This window comes from Nicotiana tomentosiformis, chromosome 6 (genome assembly GCF_000390325.3).
Source record: "Nicotiana tomentosiformis chromosome 6, ASM39032v3, whole genome shotgun sequence".
NCBI lineage: Eukaryota > Viridiplantae > Streptophyta > Magnoliopsida > Solanales > Solanaceae > Nicotiana > Nicotiana tomentosiformis.
Window position 1 is genome coordinate 29,588,733 of NC_090817.1, and position 20,368 is coordinate 29,609,100.

The following is a 20,368-nucleotide window of genomic DNA, read 5'->3' on the forward strand; positions in this document are numbered from 1 at the left end:
TTAAAGCCAATACTAATGAACTAAGTGTTCCGATTTTAACCTGAACCCTTCCAAATCCATCCCCGCAAGTCATAAAATAGTAAAAGCACACACGGGGAGTCTTATTTGGGGGAACGACGATCTAGAAAGCGAAATGACGGGTCGAGTCGTTACATTCTGCACCTCTTAAACAAACGTTAGTCCTCGAACGAATCTAGAATCATACCTGGAGTGCTGAATATGTGTGGATATCTGCTTCGCATGTCCTCCTCAGCCTCCCAAGGCACCTCCTCGACTGGTTAGCCCCTCCACTGAACTTTTACTGTAAAAATCTTCTTGGACCTCAACTGGCGAACCTAAGTGTCAACAATGGCAACTGGCTCATCCTCATAACCCAGGCTCTCATCTAGGTGAACCGTGTTGAAGTCTAACACGTGCAACCTGTCAGCATGATACCTCCGGAGCATAGACACGTGGAAAACCGGATGGACTCCCGATAGACTGGGAGGCAAAGCAAGCTCATAAGTAACCTCCCCAACTCGTCTCAACACCTCAAATGGACCTATAAACCTTGGGATCAACTTTCCCTTCTTTCTGAACCTCATGATTCCCTTCATCGGCGAGACCTTCAAGAGAACCTTCTCGCCCACAATAAATGATAAATCACGCGCCTTCCGATCCGCGTAACTCTTCTATCTGGACTGTGCTGTGCAAATTCACTCTTGAATCAACTTTACCTTTTCCAAGGCATCCTTTACTAAATCAGTACCATATAACCTAGCCTCGCTGGGCTCAAACCATCTGATGGGCGAACGACATCGCCGACCACATAAAGCCTCAAATGGAGCCATCTCGATGCTGGACTGATAACTGTTATTTTAAGCAAACTCGACCAGAGGCAAGAATTGATCCCACTGCCCTCCGAAGTCAATCACACATGCTCTGGGCATATCCTCCAGGTTCTGAACTATCCGCTTCAATTGCCCGTCGGTCTGCGGATGAAAGGTTGTGCGGATGAAGTGTGCCGACTTGGTCAACCCGTCGACAATGACCCAAACTGCATCAAACTTCCACAAGGTCCGCGACAAGTCCACTACGAAGTCCATAGTAATGCGCTCCCATTTCCACTCAGGTATAGTCACCTGCTGTAGTATGACACCTGGCCTCTGATGATCATACTTAACCCACTGGCAATTTAGGCACCTCGCCACATACTCAACTATGTCCTTCTTCATCTGCCGCTACCAATAATGCTACCTCAGGTCGTGATACATCTTCGTAGCACCCGAATGAATAGAATACCGAGAACTGTGTGTATCCTCTAGAATCTTCTCCCTCAAGCCATCAACATTAGGAATGCATAGGCGACCCTGGAATCACAGAACACCATCCTCACCTATAGTAACCTCCTTGGAGCCACCCTGCACTACCGTCTCACTAAGAACCAACAAGTGCAGATCATCAAACTGACGAGCTTTGATCTGTTATAATAGAGAAGACTGGGCGACAACGTATACAAAAACTCGATTGGGATCTGAAATATCTAACCTCACAAGTTTGTTAGCCAAGGACTGAATGCCCAAAGCTAGTGGCCTCTCCTTTACTGAAATGAATGCCAAACTACCCATACTCTCCGCCTTCCTGCTTAAGGCATCCGCAACTACATTCGCCTTGCCCGGATGGTAGATGATGGTAATATCATAATCCTTTAGTAACTCAAGCCACCTGCGCTGCCTCAAATTGAGATCCCTCTGCTTGAACAAATGCTACAAGCTGCGATGATCGGTGTAAACCTCACAGGACACCCCATATAGGTAATGTCTCCAGATCTTAAGAGCATGAACAATCGTGGCCAACTCCAAATCGTGTACAGGGTAATTCTTCTCGTGGGGCTTCAGCTGACGTGAAGCATATGCAATAATGCACCCTTCCTGCATCAATACATACCCCAAACCAATGCGTGAAGCGTCACAATACACAGTATACATCCCTGAACTGGAAGGCAATACTAACACTAGTGCAGAAGTCAATATGGTCTTGAGCTTTTGAATGCTGGCCTCGCAATCATCAGGCCATCAGAACGGAACACCCTTCTGGGTCAATCTAGTCAAAGGTGCCTTCCACAAACCGGCGATAATAGCCTGCTAACCCCGAGAAGCTCCTAATCTCAGTCGATGTGGTAGGACGAGGCCAACTCTTAACTACCTCGATCTTCTTGGGATCTACCTTAATACCCTCGCCTAATACAACATGCCCCAAGAACGCCACAGAATCCAACCAGAACTCACACTTGGAGAACTTAGCATATAGCCTCTATTCCCACAAGGTCTGAAGCACCACTCTCAAATGTTGTTCGTGCTCCTCCATGCTATGCGAGTAGATCAAAATGTCACCAATCAAGACAATGACAAACGAATCAATATATGGCCTGAACACCCAGTTCATCAAATCCATAAACACCGCCGGGTGTTAGTCAAGCCGAAGGACATCACTAGAAACTCATAATTGCCATATCTAGTCCGGAAAGCCGTCTTCGGGACATCCGAATCACGAATCTTCAACTGATGGTACCCCGATCTCAAGTCAATCTTAGAGAACACCCTGGGACCCTGCAACTGGTCAAACAAATCATTAATACGCGGTAACGGGTACTTGTTCTTAATGGTAACTTTGTTCAACTGGCGGTAATAATACACATCCGCATAGTCTCATCTTTCTTCTTCACAAATAACACAGGTACACCCCAAGGTGATACACTCGGTCTGATGAACCCTTTTGCTAGCAACTCCTCAAGTTGTTCCTTCAACTCCTTCAACTCTTTCAGATCCATGCGATACAGTGGAATAGAGATAGGCTGGGTACCTGGAGCCAAATCAATACAGAAATCAATATCACGATCTGGTGGCATGCCTGGAAAATCAGAAGAAAACACATTGGAGAACTCCCGATCCACGGGCACTGAATCAATCATCGGAGTCTCTGTAGTAGTATCTCGAACATAAGCTAGATAAGCCAAACACCCCTTCTCGGCCATGTGTTGAGCTTTCAGAAAAGAGATAACCTGACTAGATGCACTAACAGACGAACCCCTCCACTCTAATCTAGGCAACTCTAGCATCACCAAGGTAACAGTCTTGGTATGAAAATTAAGAATGGCATGATTTAGGGATAACCAGTCCAAGCCTAGGATGATCTCAAAGTCAGTCATATCGAGCAATAGAAGATCCACTCTAGTCTCATACCCATATAAAGTCACAACACAGGACCGGTAGACCCGATCCACAACAACAGAATCGCCCACTAGTGTTGACACATAAATAAGAGTACCCAAGGACTCACGAGGAACTCCCAGGAAATAAGCAAATAGAGATGAAACATATAAATATGTAGACCCTAGATCAAATAGTACTAAAGCATCCCTACCGCAGACAGAAATAATACATGTGATCACAGAATCTGAAGCCACTGCATCTGGTCTGGCCGGAAAAGCATAAAACCTAGCTGGAGCGCCACCTAACTGGCTTGCACCTCTAGGATGGCCCCTACCCACCTGTCCTCTGCCTCTGGGCGGTCGGAGGGCTGGTGCGACAATTAGTGCTAGAATCATAGGCTGCTGACCTTGCTGCACTGCCTTGCCTTGAAGCCTGGGGTAGAACCTCCGCACATGACTAAGATGCTCGCACTCGAAACAACCTCTCGGTACAGTGGACTGCTGACATGAAGTCTGACCCTGATGGCCTGAATACCCACTGGTGGAACCCTGAATAGTTGGTGAGCGGTAGGAACTCTCTGGCATGGCACTGACATAAGGTCGCACTAGAGCACCCCGAGGAGGCGGCGGTGATGGATATGTGGGCCTGCTAGACTGACCCCTCACAAACTAACTTCTTCCCCTAGCCAGGGCACCTCTGAACTCTCCAAAATATCAAAACCGCTTATCCCTCGTAGCCTGCTCCTGGATACGCTGACATACACCCTCAATCCTCTGAGCTATCTCCATAACTAGCTCGTAAGAAGTCTTCATCTCAACTTCTTGGGCCATGGTGGCCTGAATACCAGAGTGCAAACCTGCAACAAACCTCCGCACTCTTTCTAGATCGGTAGGAAGTATCATAAGTGCATGGAAAGACAACTCAAAGAACCTCGCCTCATAGTGGGTCACTGACATCTGTCCCTGCTGGAGCTGCTCGAACTGAAACCGTAACTCTTCCCTCTAAGAGGGTGGAATATATCTGTCCAAGAAGAGGTGTGTGAATTGATTCTAAGTCATGGGAGGAGAACTTGCTGGTCTGCCGAGAAGATAGGACTGCCGCCATCTACGGTCCCTGCCCTCCAGCTGGAATGTAGTAAAATCCACCCCATGGGACTCCAATATACTCATGTTGTGTAGTCTCTCCCTGCACCGATCAATAAAGTCCTTGGGGTCCTCATGTCGCTCACCTCCAAAGACAGGAGGATGAAGCCTGGTCCATCTATCCCATAGCTTATGCGGCTAGCCGGCCGTAGCTAGTATGGGCTCAGGTATAGTTGCCTCTACTGGCTAGGCTCCGCCCATGGGTAGTGCGCTCGATATCTAATATACGGAAGCAGTATGCACAGGAGCCTGAGTGGTAGGGGTCTGCACTCCCCCTCCTGCCTGAGATGTGGTTGGGTCTACTGGAAAGAAACCAGCCTGAGTCATAGAATCCGTGAACCACAGCATATGGCCCATGACCTCCTGGAATCCCGGTGAGGATATGAAATCCACCGGGGCTAGCTCTGTTGCAGGCACCTCACCCTGCTCCTCAATAATAGGATCATCTACAGGATCCACCAGTGGCATAACTGGAGCAAATCTTGGATGTCCTCGTCCTCTACCACAAGCTGGAGCCCTCCTTAGGCCTCTGCCTCGGCCTCTAGCAGCAGGGGGAGCAGCTCCTCCATGATCGGGTACATCTTCCACACGCGTTCTCACTATCTGTGAGGGAATAAGAGAAAGAAACTTAGCACAACATCAACTGCACGATAGGAGATGAAGAAAGAGTAGTTTCCTAACACCCTATAGCCTCTCGAAGATAAATACGGATGTCTCCGCACTGATCCGCAAGACTCAACTAGGTCTGATCATAACTTGTGAGACCCACGTAAACCTAGTGCTCTGATACCATGTTGTCACGACCTAATTTCTCCTATAGGACGTGATGGCGCCCAACGTCGCCGCTAGGCAAGCCAACGGTAAACTAACTACGTGATTACTCTTTTTTTAAAAAAAAGTTTTCAAGTAATTAAATTCCATTTATTAAGAAAGTTAGTAGTAGAAAATTTAATAAATAAAATGAAAACAACTCGATGCAATCATAGTGATATAAAAACTCCAAAACCATAAAGTCTACTAGTATATGTGCCAAGACCTGGTGTCAGAAGTGTATGAGCAACTAGTAGAATATACAAAACCCTAACTACTGTCTCAAATAAAAGTAGACAGAAAATAAGTGCAAAGAGAGACTCTAGGTGCTGCAGAACGGCTCAGGAAGCAACCCACTACTCGGCCCGGGGTAACGGGGGAACACGCTGATATGACTGCCAGATGCACCTGCCTCAGATCCTGCACGGTTAGTGCAGAAGTGTAGCGTGAGTACATAAATAACATGTACCTAGTAAGTATCCAGTCTAACCTCGAAGAAGTAGTGACGAGGGGTCGACATCGACACTTACTATGGGCTAAAAATAAAAATACAGGAATTCTGAATAAGCATGGGATATGTAAATAATGATAATAATAACTCAATAATAAGCAAGAAATAAATAATTCTTTCACAAATGGTAAATCCCAAATCAATTCTGTCTTATGAAAGTTTAACCGCTCAAGCCATGAAATAATATCAAATATAATTAAACTCTGAGTATTACCACGCACGATTATGCCGAGGTCGTACGGCACGATCCAGAATAATATGTACACTGTCGAGGGTCGAGCGACACGAACCATAGATGCATCTATTCTACTGCCGAGGCGTTCGTCCCGCTCAACAAGAAGAGAGGATACTTTATAAAGATTCGATTTAAAAACTGTTACAAAACTAATACACAAAGGAGCACAATTTCTATTAAAGGTCAAGTATCCCGCCAAAACTCAAGTAAGTGGAAGTCAGTCTTTTACAATTACTCTATCAAGTTCCAATATAATTTAGACACTTTAATTAACAAATAAGGTGCAAACATTACAAGTATCTTATGATTCGGGTCCTAAACTACCCGGACATAAACATAATTAGTAGCCACGCATGGACTCTCGGCACCTCGTACGTACGTAGGCCCCACAATTAGGAACAAATAGTAACTTAAATCACCTATGGCGTAAATTCCCTCTAACAAGGTTAGGCAAGAGACTTACCTTGTCTCAAAGCTCGCTTTCCGGCCTCAAATTCACTCTAAAGCCTCAACTCAGTGCTGAAAAATCCGACACTAGTCAAATATTGTATAAATTAATCAATACATGTTCAAAAGTTCATAATTTAACTATTAGAGTAATTACCCAACCCAAATTGGAAGATTCCTAAATTTTATCCCCAGGCCCACGTACCCGGATTCTGAAAATTGTTAAACATAATTGTTACCTATAACCTTACGAACTCAAATATATAATTTTTATCCCATTCCATATTCATATTCGTGGTTAAATTCCATTTTTATCAAAACATAGGTTGTTCATCTAAACCCATAATTTTCACCATTTTACATGTTAAAATCTACCCATAATCTATGTATTTAACTTACATTGGATAGAAATCACTTACCTCCAATATCGAGGTGAAAATTGCTCTCTAAGAAGCTCCAAAATCACCCAAGAAGTGAAAGAAATGAGTCAAAAATGGCCTAAGCCCTTTAATAAATGAACCTCACTGCCTCCAGGACTTCCGCATCTACGGCTCCATGACTGCACCTGCGGCTCTGCTTCTGAGGAGAAAGCCTCACAGATACGGCTCTCCCTCAGTTGGCCTCATCTGCATCTGCGAACCACAGGCCAGCTTATGTGGGACCGCTATTGCGACGCGCGTGCCGCATCTGCGGCTTTGGCCGCTTCTGCGGTTGCTTCCATCGCACCTACGCATTTGCGGGTGCGCACCATGCCCGCATCTGCGATTTCTGGGCTGCCCACGCTGGGCCGCTTCTGCGGCTACTGGCTCACTTCTGCGAGCTCGCACATGCGGCTGGCCCTCCGTAGGTGCGATTGCACCAGAAGATTGATGCTTCAGCTATTCATCCAAGGCCAATCGACTTCTGCGCATCGTCTGAATGGCATCAGGGGCCCCCGAGGCCCCATCTAAACCTACCAACAAGTTTGTAATTATGAGAAGAACTTATGCGAACCCTCATAATGCAAAAAACAATACCAAAACTAAGAATCACACGCCAAACCAAAACGAATTAACTTATGAACTTTAAGTTCTTCCAACTTGCTTTGAACGCGCCGAATTATACCTAAACTACTCAGAATGGCACCAAATTTTGCGTGCAAGTCTTAAGTCACCATACAGAACTATTCCCAGGTTGGAATCCCAAACGGACCTCGATAACACCAAAACCTACTTCAAATCAAATTTAAAGAACTTTTAAACCTTCAATAAGCCAACTTTCAACTTTAGGCACCAAAACGCTCCCGGGTCATCCAAAACCCGATCCGAACACACGCCCAAGTGCAAAATCATCATAAGAACCTATTGGGACCCTTAGACCTTTAAAGCCAATACTAAGGAACTAAGTATTCCGATTTCAACCCGGACCCTTTAAAATCCCGAACTAACCATCCCCACAAGTCATAAAACAGTAAAAGCACATACAGGGAGTTATATTTAGGGGAACGGGGTTCTAGAAAATGAAAGGACCGGTCGGGTCATTACATACATAGAGGTTAATCTCCTTATTAAACTTGATAATTTCTATTTTCATGATGTATTTACCTGATTTGAGCTATGATATCACACTTTGCAAATGCATACACCTTAGCATGTCACTTATGCCAGTTCATGAGTATGAAATTTGATGTCCATTGATAATGTACATGTATTCTTGTGTATTTACTTTCTGTGTGATATTGTGCATGTGACCACACCGGGCAGAGTATGATATTGTACATGTGATCACGCTAGGCGGATTGCGATGTTGAGCCTGTGACCACACCTGGCGGATCTGTGATGTTGAGCCCGTGACCACACGGAATGGATCTGTGATATTGAGCATGTGACCACGCCAGACGAATTATGATATTGAGTCTGTGACCACACCGGGCGGATTATGATAGCACATGAGTTGTTCGTGCTGCATGTGGATATGGATCCATCCCCCTAGGGTCACCATCTCTTGTTTCTTCTTGATGGTATACACGCGGATTGTGAGAAACCGACGGGTTTCTAGTTGATTTGGGCTTTGGGAGAGCTATTCATTAGTTTGGCCCGGTTACTGAGATTCTGATGTGGGCCTTAGAGCCGTGATGTGATTTCTATTTGGATCGGATTGCACGAGTCAAAGGATTGATATTTCAATATTGCATTTCATCTTTACTTGCAATTTCTTTGGTGGTTTACCTGATTTATTTGCATATCTTCCTTATATACTGGATTGTTGACCGAGCAGAATACATTATGAAAATTGTGAGCACCAAGGTGGTTTTATTTGTGATTTCATGATATGATCATATTTTTGTTCTATGCTTGCTGGAATTTATGAACTTGTGCGGGTGATTGGCGAGTATCATTTATAATTCTTGCTTCTATTACCTCGCCGAGGTTAGTTATGATACTTGCTGAATACATGGGGTCGGTTGTACTCATACTACACTTTTGCACCTTGTGTGCAGATCTTGGAGCTGAGATGTTATGGAGGACAGGAGCTGACATTGAAGATGTACCTGCCTTCTGGATTCAAATTCTATTTATGTACATTCCAAACAGATGTTGTATTTATTTTCATACCAGCTTTGTAAATCTAAGTCTTAGTGGCTCATGACTTGTACTACCAATCCTTGGGTTATTGTATAGAAATTCAGTTATTTCACTTATTGATTCTTATTATTCTCATTTGAGTTGTGTTGACCGTTATTTGTCTTACCTAGCAGGTTGGGTTAGGTGTCATCACGACTGGGTGGATTTGGGGTCGTGAAACTGTCATTGAATTTATTTTTCACTTCTTTATCACGTTGTATTAACGAAAATTTATATCTTACAGATCGAATTGGTTGCTTGTGACCCGTCATGTAAAATTAGTTTCTTTGACCTTGAAAATATTTCTTTTAGTTAAACAAGAATCCCTAAAAAAGGGGAAGATATAAATGTTAATCTAAACTAACAAAGATAAGGATTACAAGATATCTTTCTATCTAATAGTAGCTCGCACATCAACAAAAGTTGAGAGTATCGTGTTGCCTCTGTTGTTGCTGAAGTAAACTGCTAGCATACCTTCAATGTGAGCTGCATTTTCCTCTCAAGCATACTCCAATGGTTCTCTGTGACAATATGGGTGTTACCTAAATGTGCAAAAATCCAGTCTTCCTCAGCCGAATGAAACATATCGCCATTGACTTTCACTTCGTGCATGACTAAGTTGAGAACACGAACATTGATGTTCGTCACACGTGTTCGGCTAACCAACTTGCAGATGCACTTACCAAGTCATTGCAATAGAAGATGTTCATTGATTTTTTGTCCAAGATCGGTCTCTATCTAGTGACCCTGAACTTGTTGGGGCAATCCTCCTGGAATATTTTCTCAGCGGATTATGTATATCAATTAGTTAGTGTATATCACTTAGTTAAACATTTTTATCTACTAGGCCTTTTTTTGTATTATAAATACACTACATGAATATATCAAGCTTTTCCGCTGCTCTTGTTTGTTTAAATTGGATTGCTCATAATCGTTTGGTTAGTGGAATAATTGATAACAATCTGGGGATAAAACACTAAATTATTTTATCCTGCGTAATTATGAGTATCAATTAGCTCCAGGAATTGCTTTGTACTTAAATTGTCGGATTAGCTATTCCATATATATATAGAAGCTGTAATAACTAATCTCATAAGTTATCCAGACCCATGGTATATCCTTATATATCCTTCCCTGATGACCAAACGATCCCTAAGAGTTAGAGGAGCATAACCGTATGCTCGAACTACTCCTATTTCATGATCTTGTATACCTTATATTTTTCGTGAAAATACTCCTTAGACATACATGTAAGACTAGGGATGGCAATGGAGCGGGGGCGGAGGCCCCGTGAAAATTTTTCTAAAAACCGGGGTTCTGTGATGTTGGGGCAGGCGTAGAGGTTAATAATAGTAAAAAAATTTCGCGGCGAGCTTGCTCGCCGCGGTTCGGACTTTTTGGATTGAACAGTGCGCTAGGGAGTTGAAGAAGATGTTGGAAAGAAGTAGGCATTTCTGCGGCTTATTCTGCGACCGCAGAACCACTCTGCGGGTCGTATAGTGACCGCATACCGGGTCAGTCATGCCCAGTTTTGGAGGCCAAATTATATGGCCGATATGCGGACCGCATATCATTTATGCGATCGCAGACCTTGTTCTGGAGCTTCATTTTCGGATTTTTTAAACCTGACCCTACTTCATTAAAATAGATGTAAGGGGCCATTCTTTAGCAAAACCTAATACTTTAGAGTGCCTCCCCCAGCTCGAGGCACTATAACATCCGCAGGGCTTGGAACAGCTAGGGGTAGTATTCAGAGCTCGGGAGGGCCCAACAAGTTTTATGCTATGAGGAGACGTCAAAAGTTTGAGGCTTCTCCAGATGTGGTTACAGGTATATTGACTGTCCAATCTCATGATGTGTATACTCTTATTGATCCCGGTTCTACTTTGTCATACGTCACTCCTTATGCTACTATGGAAGTTGGGATAGAACCGGAACGACTTTATGAGACGTTCTCTGTATCTACTCTTTGAACGAGACGCATTATTCGTGAAGTCACTCTATCACAAATTCTCTTATTTACAACCTCTTGAGGAATTGAGTACTATAATTATGTCCTTGAAATTGAGTTATAACTCTAGGATTAATACTTCCCACTACTTCCCTAAATTCTCAATAAGGGACTATACCTCATGAATTTCTTATAGAACTTTTTGATTCAAATGGATAACATCTGCTCACTTGTGCCTATGCACGCACCATCATAATATTTACCTATGTGGTATCATATCCAATGTAAGGCAGCCTAGTGTTGAGATCCTTCTTAAGCCACTCTTTTTCTCTCCGGTGTATGTTACTCCTATGGTTTGAACAATTACTTTACTCCTCTATCAATATTATCATAAATCCTTTTCACTGTCTAGTAACATGAGAGCATATCTTAGCACCTACCATATGTGTACCTGTCAATTGAAAGGGGTCATTTGTCCGCATAAAGTTTCTGAGAAATTTGAGATTTATCACAAATTCATCACAGGAAGATCTTGTTATTTACCCATCTCACTATGACTTTCATGGTCACCTAAATCATCTCACAGTAAGTATCTCACTTTGTACCTAGTATTGTAGTCTTCTATGAAGTGGCCTGGTACTGTATCCTGAGAGTTATTATGGTAGAAACATGTCTATCTCATAGAAAAATATTCATTTTCTCTAACCAATACATGATTCCATCCCAAATATTTAGATGTCCCAGCTATGTGGTTTCACTCGTGAAAGGTTGAAATTAGATGCTTCCAGATTTTGGCACATATCATGGGTATATTGACTATTCCTCCTTAAGGATTTTTATTGCCGATATACTAGTTAACTCTATGCCTCATTTGTCGAATCAATAATGTCATCACTATGATTAATCTTGTCCGCGTTATCAATAGTAAGATTCATGTCTTTTAGGATATATAACCCCATGAAATACTCTGCTCAGACCGTTGATGGATTCTTGAATAATTTCAGCCAAATCTCGTACCTCGTTGTCCCTATTTATAGTAACATATGGGGGTTAAAGGTTAAAACATGTCAAAAAAGAATCATCATCCCGTGATCAAAATATATTGGATAGGAAATTTTATGGTCATATTCATGTTAGCGCATCTTAGAATAATTGATAAAGATCACCAAAGGTTTAGTTTGGGTGTTCGGCATAGGGATTTAGAGTTAAAGAAAGTGAACGAATTTTTCTCAAGATTTTCTCTCTGAATATATTGGGTGAATTGTTAAAGAAGGTAAAGTATGTGTAGTCACATTAGGCCTTATGAAATCTTGAAAGAAATAGGCCAAATTATGAGTATGATATTTCCCTATTATTGTTCTCTCTGTACCCGGTGTTTCACATGTCTATGTCTAAGAAGGTGAAGTTAATGGATAATTGGATTATGAGGAGCAACTATTTGCTATCCTTGTTAGATAAGTCTGGTAGTTGGGATTACCTATATTACTGTGTTATGGCGAAGTCTGTAAGTCGAGGAGGCCACCTTGAGGGCCAAGAGTGTTAAGGAAATAAAATGTTCTCACTTGAGTGTATAGTCAAATGATTGTGATTTGAAAGGTACTTTCTAGGTGTTATGATTTAAAAATGTGCAGTTCCTGTCCAAATATCATTTGATAATACAGTGCTTGTAATGCTGAGATTAGTGTTATTGATATATACATTGTGGTGCTTTATTGGGTTGTGGATGTGTTGTTAGGAGTTGTTTTGGTGTTACTCTGGCAGGTGGATAGGCCTAGTTACAAAGGAAAATCTGGCGAAATATTTTGAAATTTGGGGAGTTAGTTAAATTTGGAGTTGCTGGAGTGGGGTATGAAAAACTGAGTTACATAAGGTGCTAATAGTGAACCCTGATCCTCATTCGAGGACGAATGATTTTAAGTGGGGGAGGATGTAAGGCCCCATAAAAATTTTCCTAAAAATCGTGGTTTTGTGATGTTGGGGCAAGCGTAGAGGTTAATAATAGTAGAAATTCTTCGTAGCAAGCTTGCTTGCCGCAGTTCGGACTTTTTGGATTGAACAGTACGTTGGGGAGTTGAAGAAAATGTTGGGCAGAAGTAGGCATTTCTGCTGCCTATTCTGCGACCACAGAATCACTCTGCGGACCGCAGAATGGTCGCAGAGTGGGTCAGCTTTCTGGGTCATTTTGATGTCAATTTTGCGGCCATTATACGACCGCATAACCACTTCGCGGGCCGCACTCTTGTCGCATATCCCGCTTTGAGATTTTTCGGAGGGAGGTTCTGCGGTACATTATGCGACTGCAGAACCGTTCTGCGGTACATTATGCGACCGCAGAATAGGTCTGCGGGCCGCATAGTGACCGCAGACCGGGTCAGTCATGCCCAATTTTGGAGGCCAAATTATGCGGCTGATATGCGGACCGCATATCAATTATGCGATCGCATATGCGATCGCAGACCTTGTTCCGGAGCTTCATTTTTGGGTTTTTAAAACCCGACCCTACTTTATTAAAATAGATGTAAGCGGCCATTTTTTAGCAAAACCTGATACTTTAGAGTGAGAGAGAGTTCTTAGAGTGAGAGAGTAACCTTCAATCTATTATCCATCAATTCTTGCCCAATCATTGAGGATTAATAATGGAAGTCTTCATCCCAAAGGTAAGAATGTATGTCCTAACTCTCAATTTCGGAAATTTACAAAAATGGGATAGTTAGAGAGACAATTCTTGGGTATGTGAGTTGTTATCTTGCATGCATGTGTTATCAAAGAATGTGGGAAGGTTGTGAGCTAAAAATTATAGAGAATGGGTTGGTGAATGATGTAATCTTTCGCAAAAAGGTACTTAAGAACTTTAATGTACACCTAGTATTTGATAAAATGCTCAAATGGGCTAGAACCATGATCATCCTCCTAATTTTGATTCAATTTGTTACATTTTCAAAATAGATTGAAGTTGCTAAGATTTACGGAATATTTTAGAGTGTAAGGAAGCTCAATTGAGGTATGTTGACTAAATTTTCTCTCTTAGAATCGAATTCCATAATATTCCCGTGAATTTCGAAGTATGGGTTGCGTATTAAAATGTTATGGCTTGAATCGTATTTCAAATAAAAGCTAATATGCCAAATTGTGTGAGAAAATCTCAATATTCTTAACACTCTTAATTGCTCATATGTGTACCTAAGGTCTTGACTGGAAATGTTTTATTGTTGATAATCTACGAAGATGGTTGGAAATAAAATAATTGAATTGGGAGTATAGTGTGTGGCCAACGTGCCAAGAATTTAAGTTATGGTTGTGGATAATAGTGAAAATAATTTGAGAGGATGCGATAAAGAATATGAAATGAGTCTCAACTCAATTGTTTAAAAACGATTTCGATAATAAAATTGCCTAAAAGCTTTTGTACTCAATTCATGCCCATAAGAGGTTGCTTTAACTAATGTTTTGCTTTAAAAAATATATCCAGTGTGATTCGAGTTCTTACATACTCAGGTGTTGAAATTGTATATTGTCATTTCTGGGAAGGAGTATTGCATGAATAAATGGTGTATTGATTGCTTATGATTTTGATGTGTGCTTGTATTGCTGGTCGGTATGCCCCATTATTTGGGAAGAAACCTTGTGTGTTTAAAGTTCCCATTACTAATAAGAGTTATATGATTGCTGAAATATTCTATATGTTGATATTTGATGGTGATCTTTGAAATTGAAAGAGGCGAAAGTGTGGAATATGAAATAAGGCCACCGTGTCAGGAATAAAGAATCTTGTGAATGGCAAAATGAGCCAAGGAAATATTGTTGTTGTGAGTGTCTGGAAATACTAATAAGAATTTATACAATGTAAAAAATGTTGAGGTGAGTACAATTGTATTTATGTTACCTTGTGTGAAAATCAAATTAAAAATATTTTTGGGAGCATCATTAGCAACACCGAGGAAGGGTGGGTCATAAGGCCTACACCTGAAACTACACGTACCGGTGTAGGGGTGGATTGTGATTATTTTCCTTATTTCGGATGAAATTAAAATATTGGAGAAATTGTGATATTATTCCCCTTAATTGGAATGAAACTGGTAACAATTGTGGATTGAAAAATTCAACCCACACGGCATATGTGGGAAGGCGGCCTAGCTGATCGGGTGGAGATCGGACGGCATATTGCGCATATGGTGGTACTACTCTTGGTAACAACTTTCTTTCGCATCACTCATCAAACCACATCGTTCGTTGGGAGATGGCCTAGCCGATCAGGCGTGATCGGACGCCGTACTAATACAGACGGTGGCATATCGGTGCTAATGATCTCCCAACCAAAAATTGTATATGAAGTTTGTATTTTAAAAATTATTATGTTTTAACTGGACATTTGGATATTGTTGATTGTGAATTGCCGTTTCTATGTGTTGTCTTTTCTTACATGGTCATTCTATTTTGAAAGAGGACTTTTAGCTTTACATACTAGTACTATTCGACAGTACTAACGTCCTTTTTGCCGACGGCGATGCATCTTTAATGGATGCAGGTGGTTCTACAGCAAGCGCCATTGATCAATGATAGTAGTACACTCTTTTCAGCTGATTTGGTGAGCCCCACTTCATTTCGGGGTCATGTATCTTTTGTTTCTCATGTACTGTATTTTGAGGTATAGCCGGTGCCTTATTGCCGGCATTTCCATATTACTCTTCTATTGTACTTAGAGGCTCCAGAGACAGGTTGTGAGTTGTAGTTGATTTTGGGAATTGAACTAGAAGTGTTGGTATTTAGAAATCATATTTTTCATTAATTCTATAAACTCGTAATATTTTGAAAATCATGAATGAACCTGCTAATGGGAATTAAATGGAAGTTGTTAATAAAATCTTTTCAGTGTTTGATTAATGGAGTACATCTCCTATTTATTCATGGATGAGTTTGGGTAGAAGGAAATCTAACAGGCTTGCTCGGCCGGGTTCTCTCGGTTGAGCGCCGGTCGCGCTCCCCGAGCCTGGGGCGTGACAGCGAGGCAGGTTTGGCAAAACCCACAAAAATTTCAACCCGCCCCGCATAGTTATTGTTTTTAGTTTTCAACCCGCCCCGCCCCGCCCCGCCCCACTTAAGTTTTTTCTTTTTTACTTTGTTTTTATTTTCTTCTAAAACAAACTAGTTTGACGTACTCCAATCATACAAATATATGAGGACGAGTGTTTTTATTATGTGATGCCAGATTAGATATAGGATGATACACAACACTGAAATACCATATTAGATGTAGTATAGGTGTCAGTACACATATATTTTTATAGTTAAGTTCTGTTTTACTTTCTTTATCCATACACTGAAATACAAACAAACATAGAAGTGAAAGAAGACTGTACTGGACAGTGAATTGGGAAACTGCGTAGAGAGCTTAGCTGAAGCTATGAACGGATCTTCCTGCCAAAAAGAATTAAAATTTCAAAATCGAAAAGAAAAAAAACCTACATGAAGGAAAAATTTAAAAATTACACCCATGGATTCTATTATATTATATATTCAGCTTTCACGCATGTTGCAAAATTTTCGGTAATATTATAATCTAGGAGCATGACCACAAAAAAAAAAAAAAAAAAATCTTCGCTCGCTCTACCTCATATGAAAATTGTATCACATAAAATTTGACAAATTTAAGTAATATCATTTTGTTGAGACATATGCAAATTGGTTAATTATAATTCAAAATAACATTCGTGCTAGTAAAAAAGAATGTAAAATTGTAGTTGAAGTTATTGCTTTGTTTCAGAAAAGATGAAATTCAAAGCTGCTCTGCATTGAACCCGCAACCCGCCCCGCCCGTTTTAAAATTTTTAAAAACTGTTTTAACCCGCCCCGCACCCGCATAAGAGTAAACCCGCCCTGCATCCGCCCCGCCCCATTGCCATCCCTAGTAAGACTAAATTTAAAGAGACTGGATGAAGTCTCGAGCAGGAATGCGTCCATAGAAATATGATAATGAGTTTCTTTTATTGCATGACAAAAAAATGTATATTACATTGGTAACAATGTACACCACCTGACCTACCCATGCTTTAAGATTGAAGTTTTTACCAAAAACCTCTTAAACAAAGAAAGATATTGTAATGAGTTAGTATAAGTCAAAAATAATCCTCATAACAAGAAGCCAAATATATATGTGCAATTTTGACAACTATACTTACAACAACTGCAGATATAAACTATTTTGAAGTGTTTTGGAAAACCCTCCAATATCAATCTTTTATTACACGAATGAAAAACACTGGTTGTTGCAATAAAGAGGCTGCAATATTTAGCATGGGAGGCTTTTCATTCTCTAGTCCCTGCATTCACTTTTACTTGGTAGGTATACTAAAAATAGATTTTTATTTTTATTTGTCACTTTACGCATATACAAAAAATATTTTTCTGCTATACGTATTTATTACTCATTTCAAATCATTTTCTCAAATCCAATAAAATATGCATCAATTAATATGGATATCATGATAAATTATGCACTTCATTTATTATTTCTTAACGGACGTGAAAAGTGAAAACGTATCAAGCAAAAGTAAACGGAAGGAGTATGTAGTACGTAATTTATTAATTGCACGTTATGGCCTCCCATTACTGTTTGACTGAGATTAACTTATAATGTCCTGAGAATCTCACAAAACTCCAAATTTCATAACTGTGTAAGGATTAAAATTGTGAAACACCAAAAAGGGAGGAAAAAGAACAGAAAATATATCCTGAATCGACCATTCAAATTTCAAGCTTTCAACTCTTAAGTAGTATAAAAGTTTCTTGAACTGATTCCTTTGCCTAGCTATGAAATCTCCCAATCGCATCAGAGCCCTATACAAATTTACAAAAACCTCACCAACTCTCAAATTTGCTTCCATCCTTTTATGTAAAATACTACTAGTATACTCAAACCTTTTTATCAACAGAACAGAGAATGGAAGATATTCTACTTCTCATAAACTCCAAGATTTCAGAAGCAGAGGGTCTGAGACTGGAACAATCACTTAAGCACAATGCTGCAAGCGATGTCATAGCCTTAGCTTCCTCCAATTCATAATCCCTGTTAAGGCGCGGATCCACCATTTCAGCTACTTTAGAGGCATTCTTTAAAACAGGAGCAGCTTTTGATATTAGTCTATCCCCACTATCTGAGGAAAAGGCTTCAACCCCTGAAATGAGTTCTAAAATAACAACTCCAAAGCTATATATGTCATTTTTCTTGGAGGCAATGCCAGTTCTCAAGTAGTGAGGATCAGTATAGCCTGGAGAACCAAGCATCAGACGGTTCGTTGGTGGCAAAACTGAAGAAGAAAATCCCATCTTTGCTGACCCAAAATCACAAAGCTTGCAGTTGAATTGCTTATCTAACAATATATTTGAAGCTTTGATATCACTATGGACTATTTGTAATGGACATTTGTCGTGGAGATATTCAATGGCTTGACCAAGTTGAAATGCCACTGTCATACGGTTTCTCCATGGAATAATTATGTCTCTCTTCCCGTGGAGTTTGTCCTGTAAAGTCCCATTTGAAACATACTCAAATACAAGCATATTGCCTAATTGTGCGTCGTCACAGTGATCAAGAAGCTTGACAATGTTATCATGTTGGATTTGAAGCAAGATGTCTAATTCTTGCTTGTAAATTCTGTTGAGACGCTCGCTGCTGCTGTCCATGATCTTGACAGCTCCTAGAGTTAAATTAGGAAATTCAGCTAAATAGACAGTGCTAAATCCTCCACAGGCAATCAAATTAGACGTTGAGAAATTCGTGGTGAATTTCTTCAACTCGCCGCTAGTATATCTTTTCAAGTGACCTGCAATTGTTGTGCAATCCAATTCATCATCTTTATCGTCTTCCACAAAAATACGGGCATCAGCTACTCCACCGCGCCTTATTAGATTATATCCAAAGCACCTAAGGAAAGCCATAACGGACAGGAAAATTAGTAACAACAAACACAAGTCGTGCTGGTTGCAGAGGCAGAATCAAAATTTAAACTTGGTTCAAGCTAAGATTTCGAGTTTCTTGAAAAATATATATACTACTTTTTTATGAATGAATACTATCCATTGCCATTTGTGTGGGATTTATAAAAGGGGCAGTGACGGTGGAGTGGCTAACAGCTTCAGTGCCAGTGGTGGGTAGAATTGACAAGTATATTAGACTCTGAAGCTACGGGGAAGGAGGTAAAAGAAGAGAACAGACCCACACAAAAACAGTATTAAAAACTCAACCAAGAAGAGCACCACCTACAGACAAACAGACCAATTTCTTTTCCCATACCCGTGTGACTTTGAAACCTTATTCTTCTCTTTTGGCCCTTTATATTACTGTTGGACGGTGAGGCTTCCATGAGAGTGCATAGTGCTTACCCAAAAGTCAAAATAAAGGATCTATCTAATTAAGGAGGGGGGAAATGCATGTACTCCTAAAATAGGGTACTACCATTAAATTATTAAAATTCAAAGTAGTAGGAAATGAATTGTTTAATAAACTGTGTCAAGTTTATATTCATGAATTGGCATATGGAAAAGCAAAAGCCGCACTCCCTTTGTTTCCTTCAATACGATGGATTGACTAAAGATGTATCTTAAAATGTTAGTTTGACACGAAATTCAAAATATTATTTTGATTGAACACAAAATCTAAGGAAAAAACAGGCTGATACACATAAGCTAAAAAACATGAATAAAATACCAAAAATTATTTCGTAACAAGCCATTTGTTTTTTATCCAGCGAGACCCACAACAAGTTATGCCAAAGGCAAATGGATATGTAACATATAATATTGTAGAAAAGAGACTATTTTGGATCGGATCAGAGAACGTCGACGTCAAACGAATTGAGACAAAGGGAATCATAGTGAAAGCAAAATATTAAAATGACAACATAATTAAAAGGTAATTCTGATTTAAAACATCAAACCATAACTCAAAGTATGAATAACTTTAATGATTTGAATTCTCGAATATTCTTGTTCAGAAACGAGAAAATGTCAATTCAAGGCTATTGAATAATGAAAATATATACTACCTTCCGTTCTCATTTAGTTGTTATGTTTATTTAAAAAAACATATTCTCAAATACTTGTCAATTTAAAAAATCAAGAGAGAAATTAATTTGTTTCCAACTTGCCCTTAGCATTAATTGTTCTAGAATTAAGATGCACGTAAATAAAAAAAATTAGAGAACTAATAAGAGATAAGTTAGTCAAATTACACTTCCCATTAATATTTTCTTAAGGGTTGTACAAAACCTTACCGTATTCATTTTGTTTCATTTTATGTGATACACTTTTCTTTTTTATTTATCTCAAAGAGAATATTATCTTTCCATATTTAAAGATAATATAATTTAATAAAAAAATTTACAATGATTAATAATTACACAAATTTTTAAGACTTATTCTAAACGAAATTTTTTAATAGAAATTCATTTCCTTATATTCCACCAACTCAAAACAGTACCAC

At 40.1% G+C, this 20,368-nt stretch overlaps 1 protein-coding gene across 1 annotated transcript; it reads right to left on the reverse strand.

Moving 5' to 3' along the window:
- Nucleotides 1-17,592: 17,592 nt before the first annotated feature.
- On the reverse strand, nt 17,593-19,283 carry LOC104114673 (probable receptor-like protein kinase At4g10390). Its single transcript, XM_070177241.1, has one exon. The coding sequence runs from the start codon at nt 18,823-18,825 to the stop codon at nt 17,800-17,802; it is 1,026 nt and encodes a 341-aa protein (XP_070033342.1). The 5' UTR covers nt 18,826-19,283; the 3' UTR covers nt 17,593-17,799.
- Nucleotides 19,284-20,368: the final 1,085 nt, after the last annotated feature.

What these genes read in the sequence shown, in the direction of transcription:
- LOC104114673 (XM_070177241.1), bottom strand. Translation starts at nt 18,825, where the DNA reads ATGGCTTTCCTTAGGTGCTTTGGATATAATCTAATAAGGCGCGGTGGA.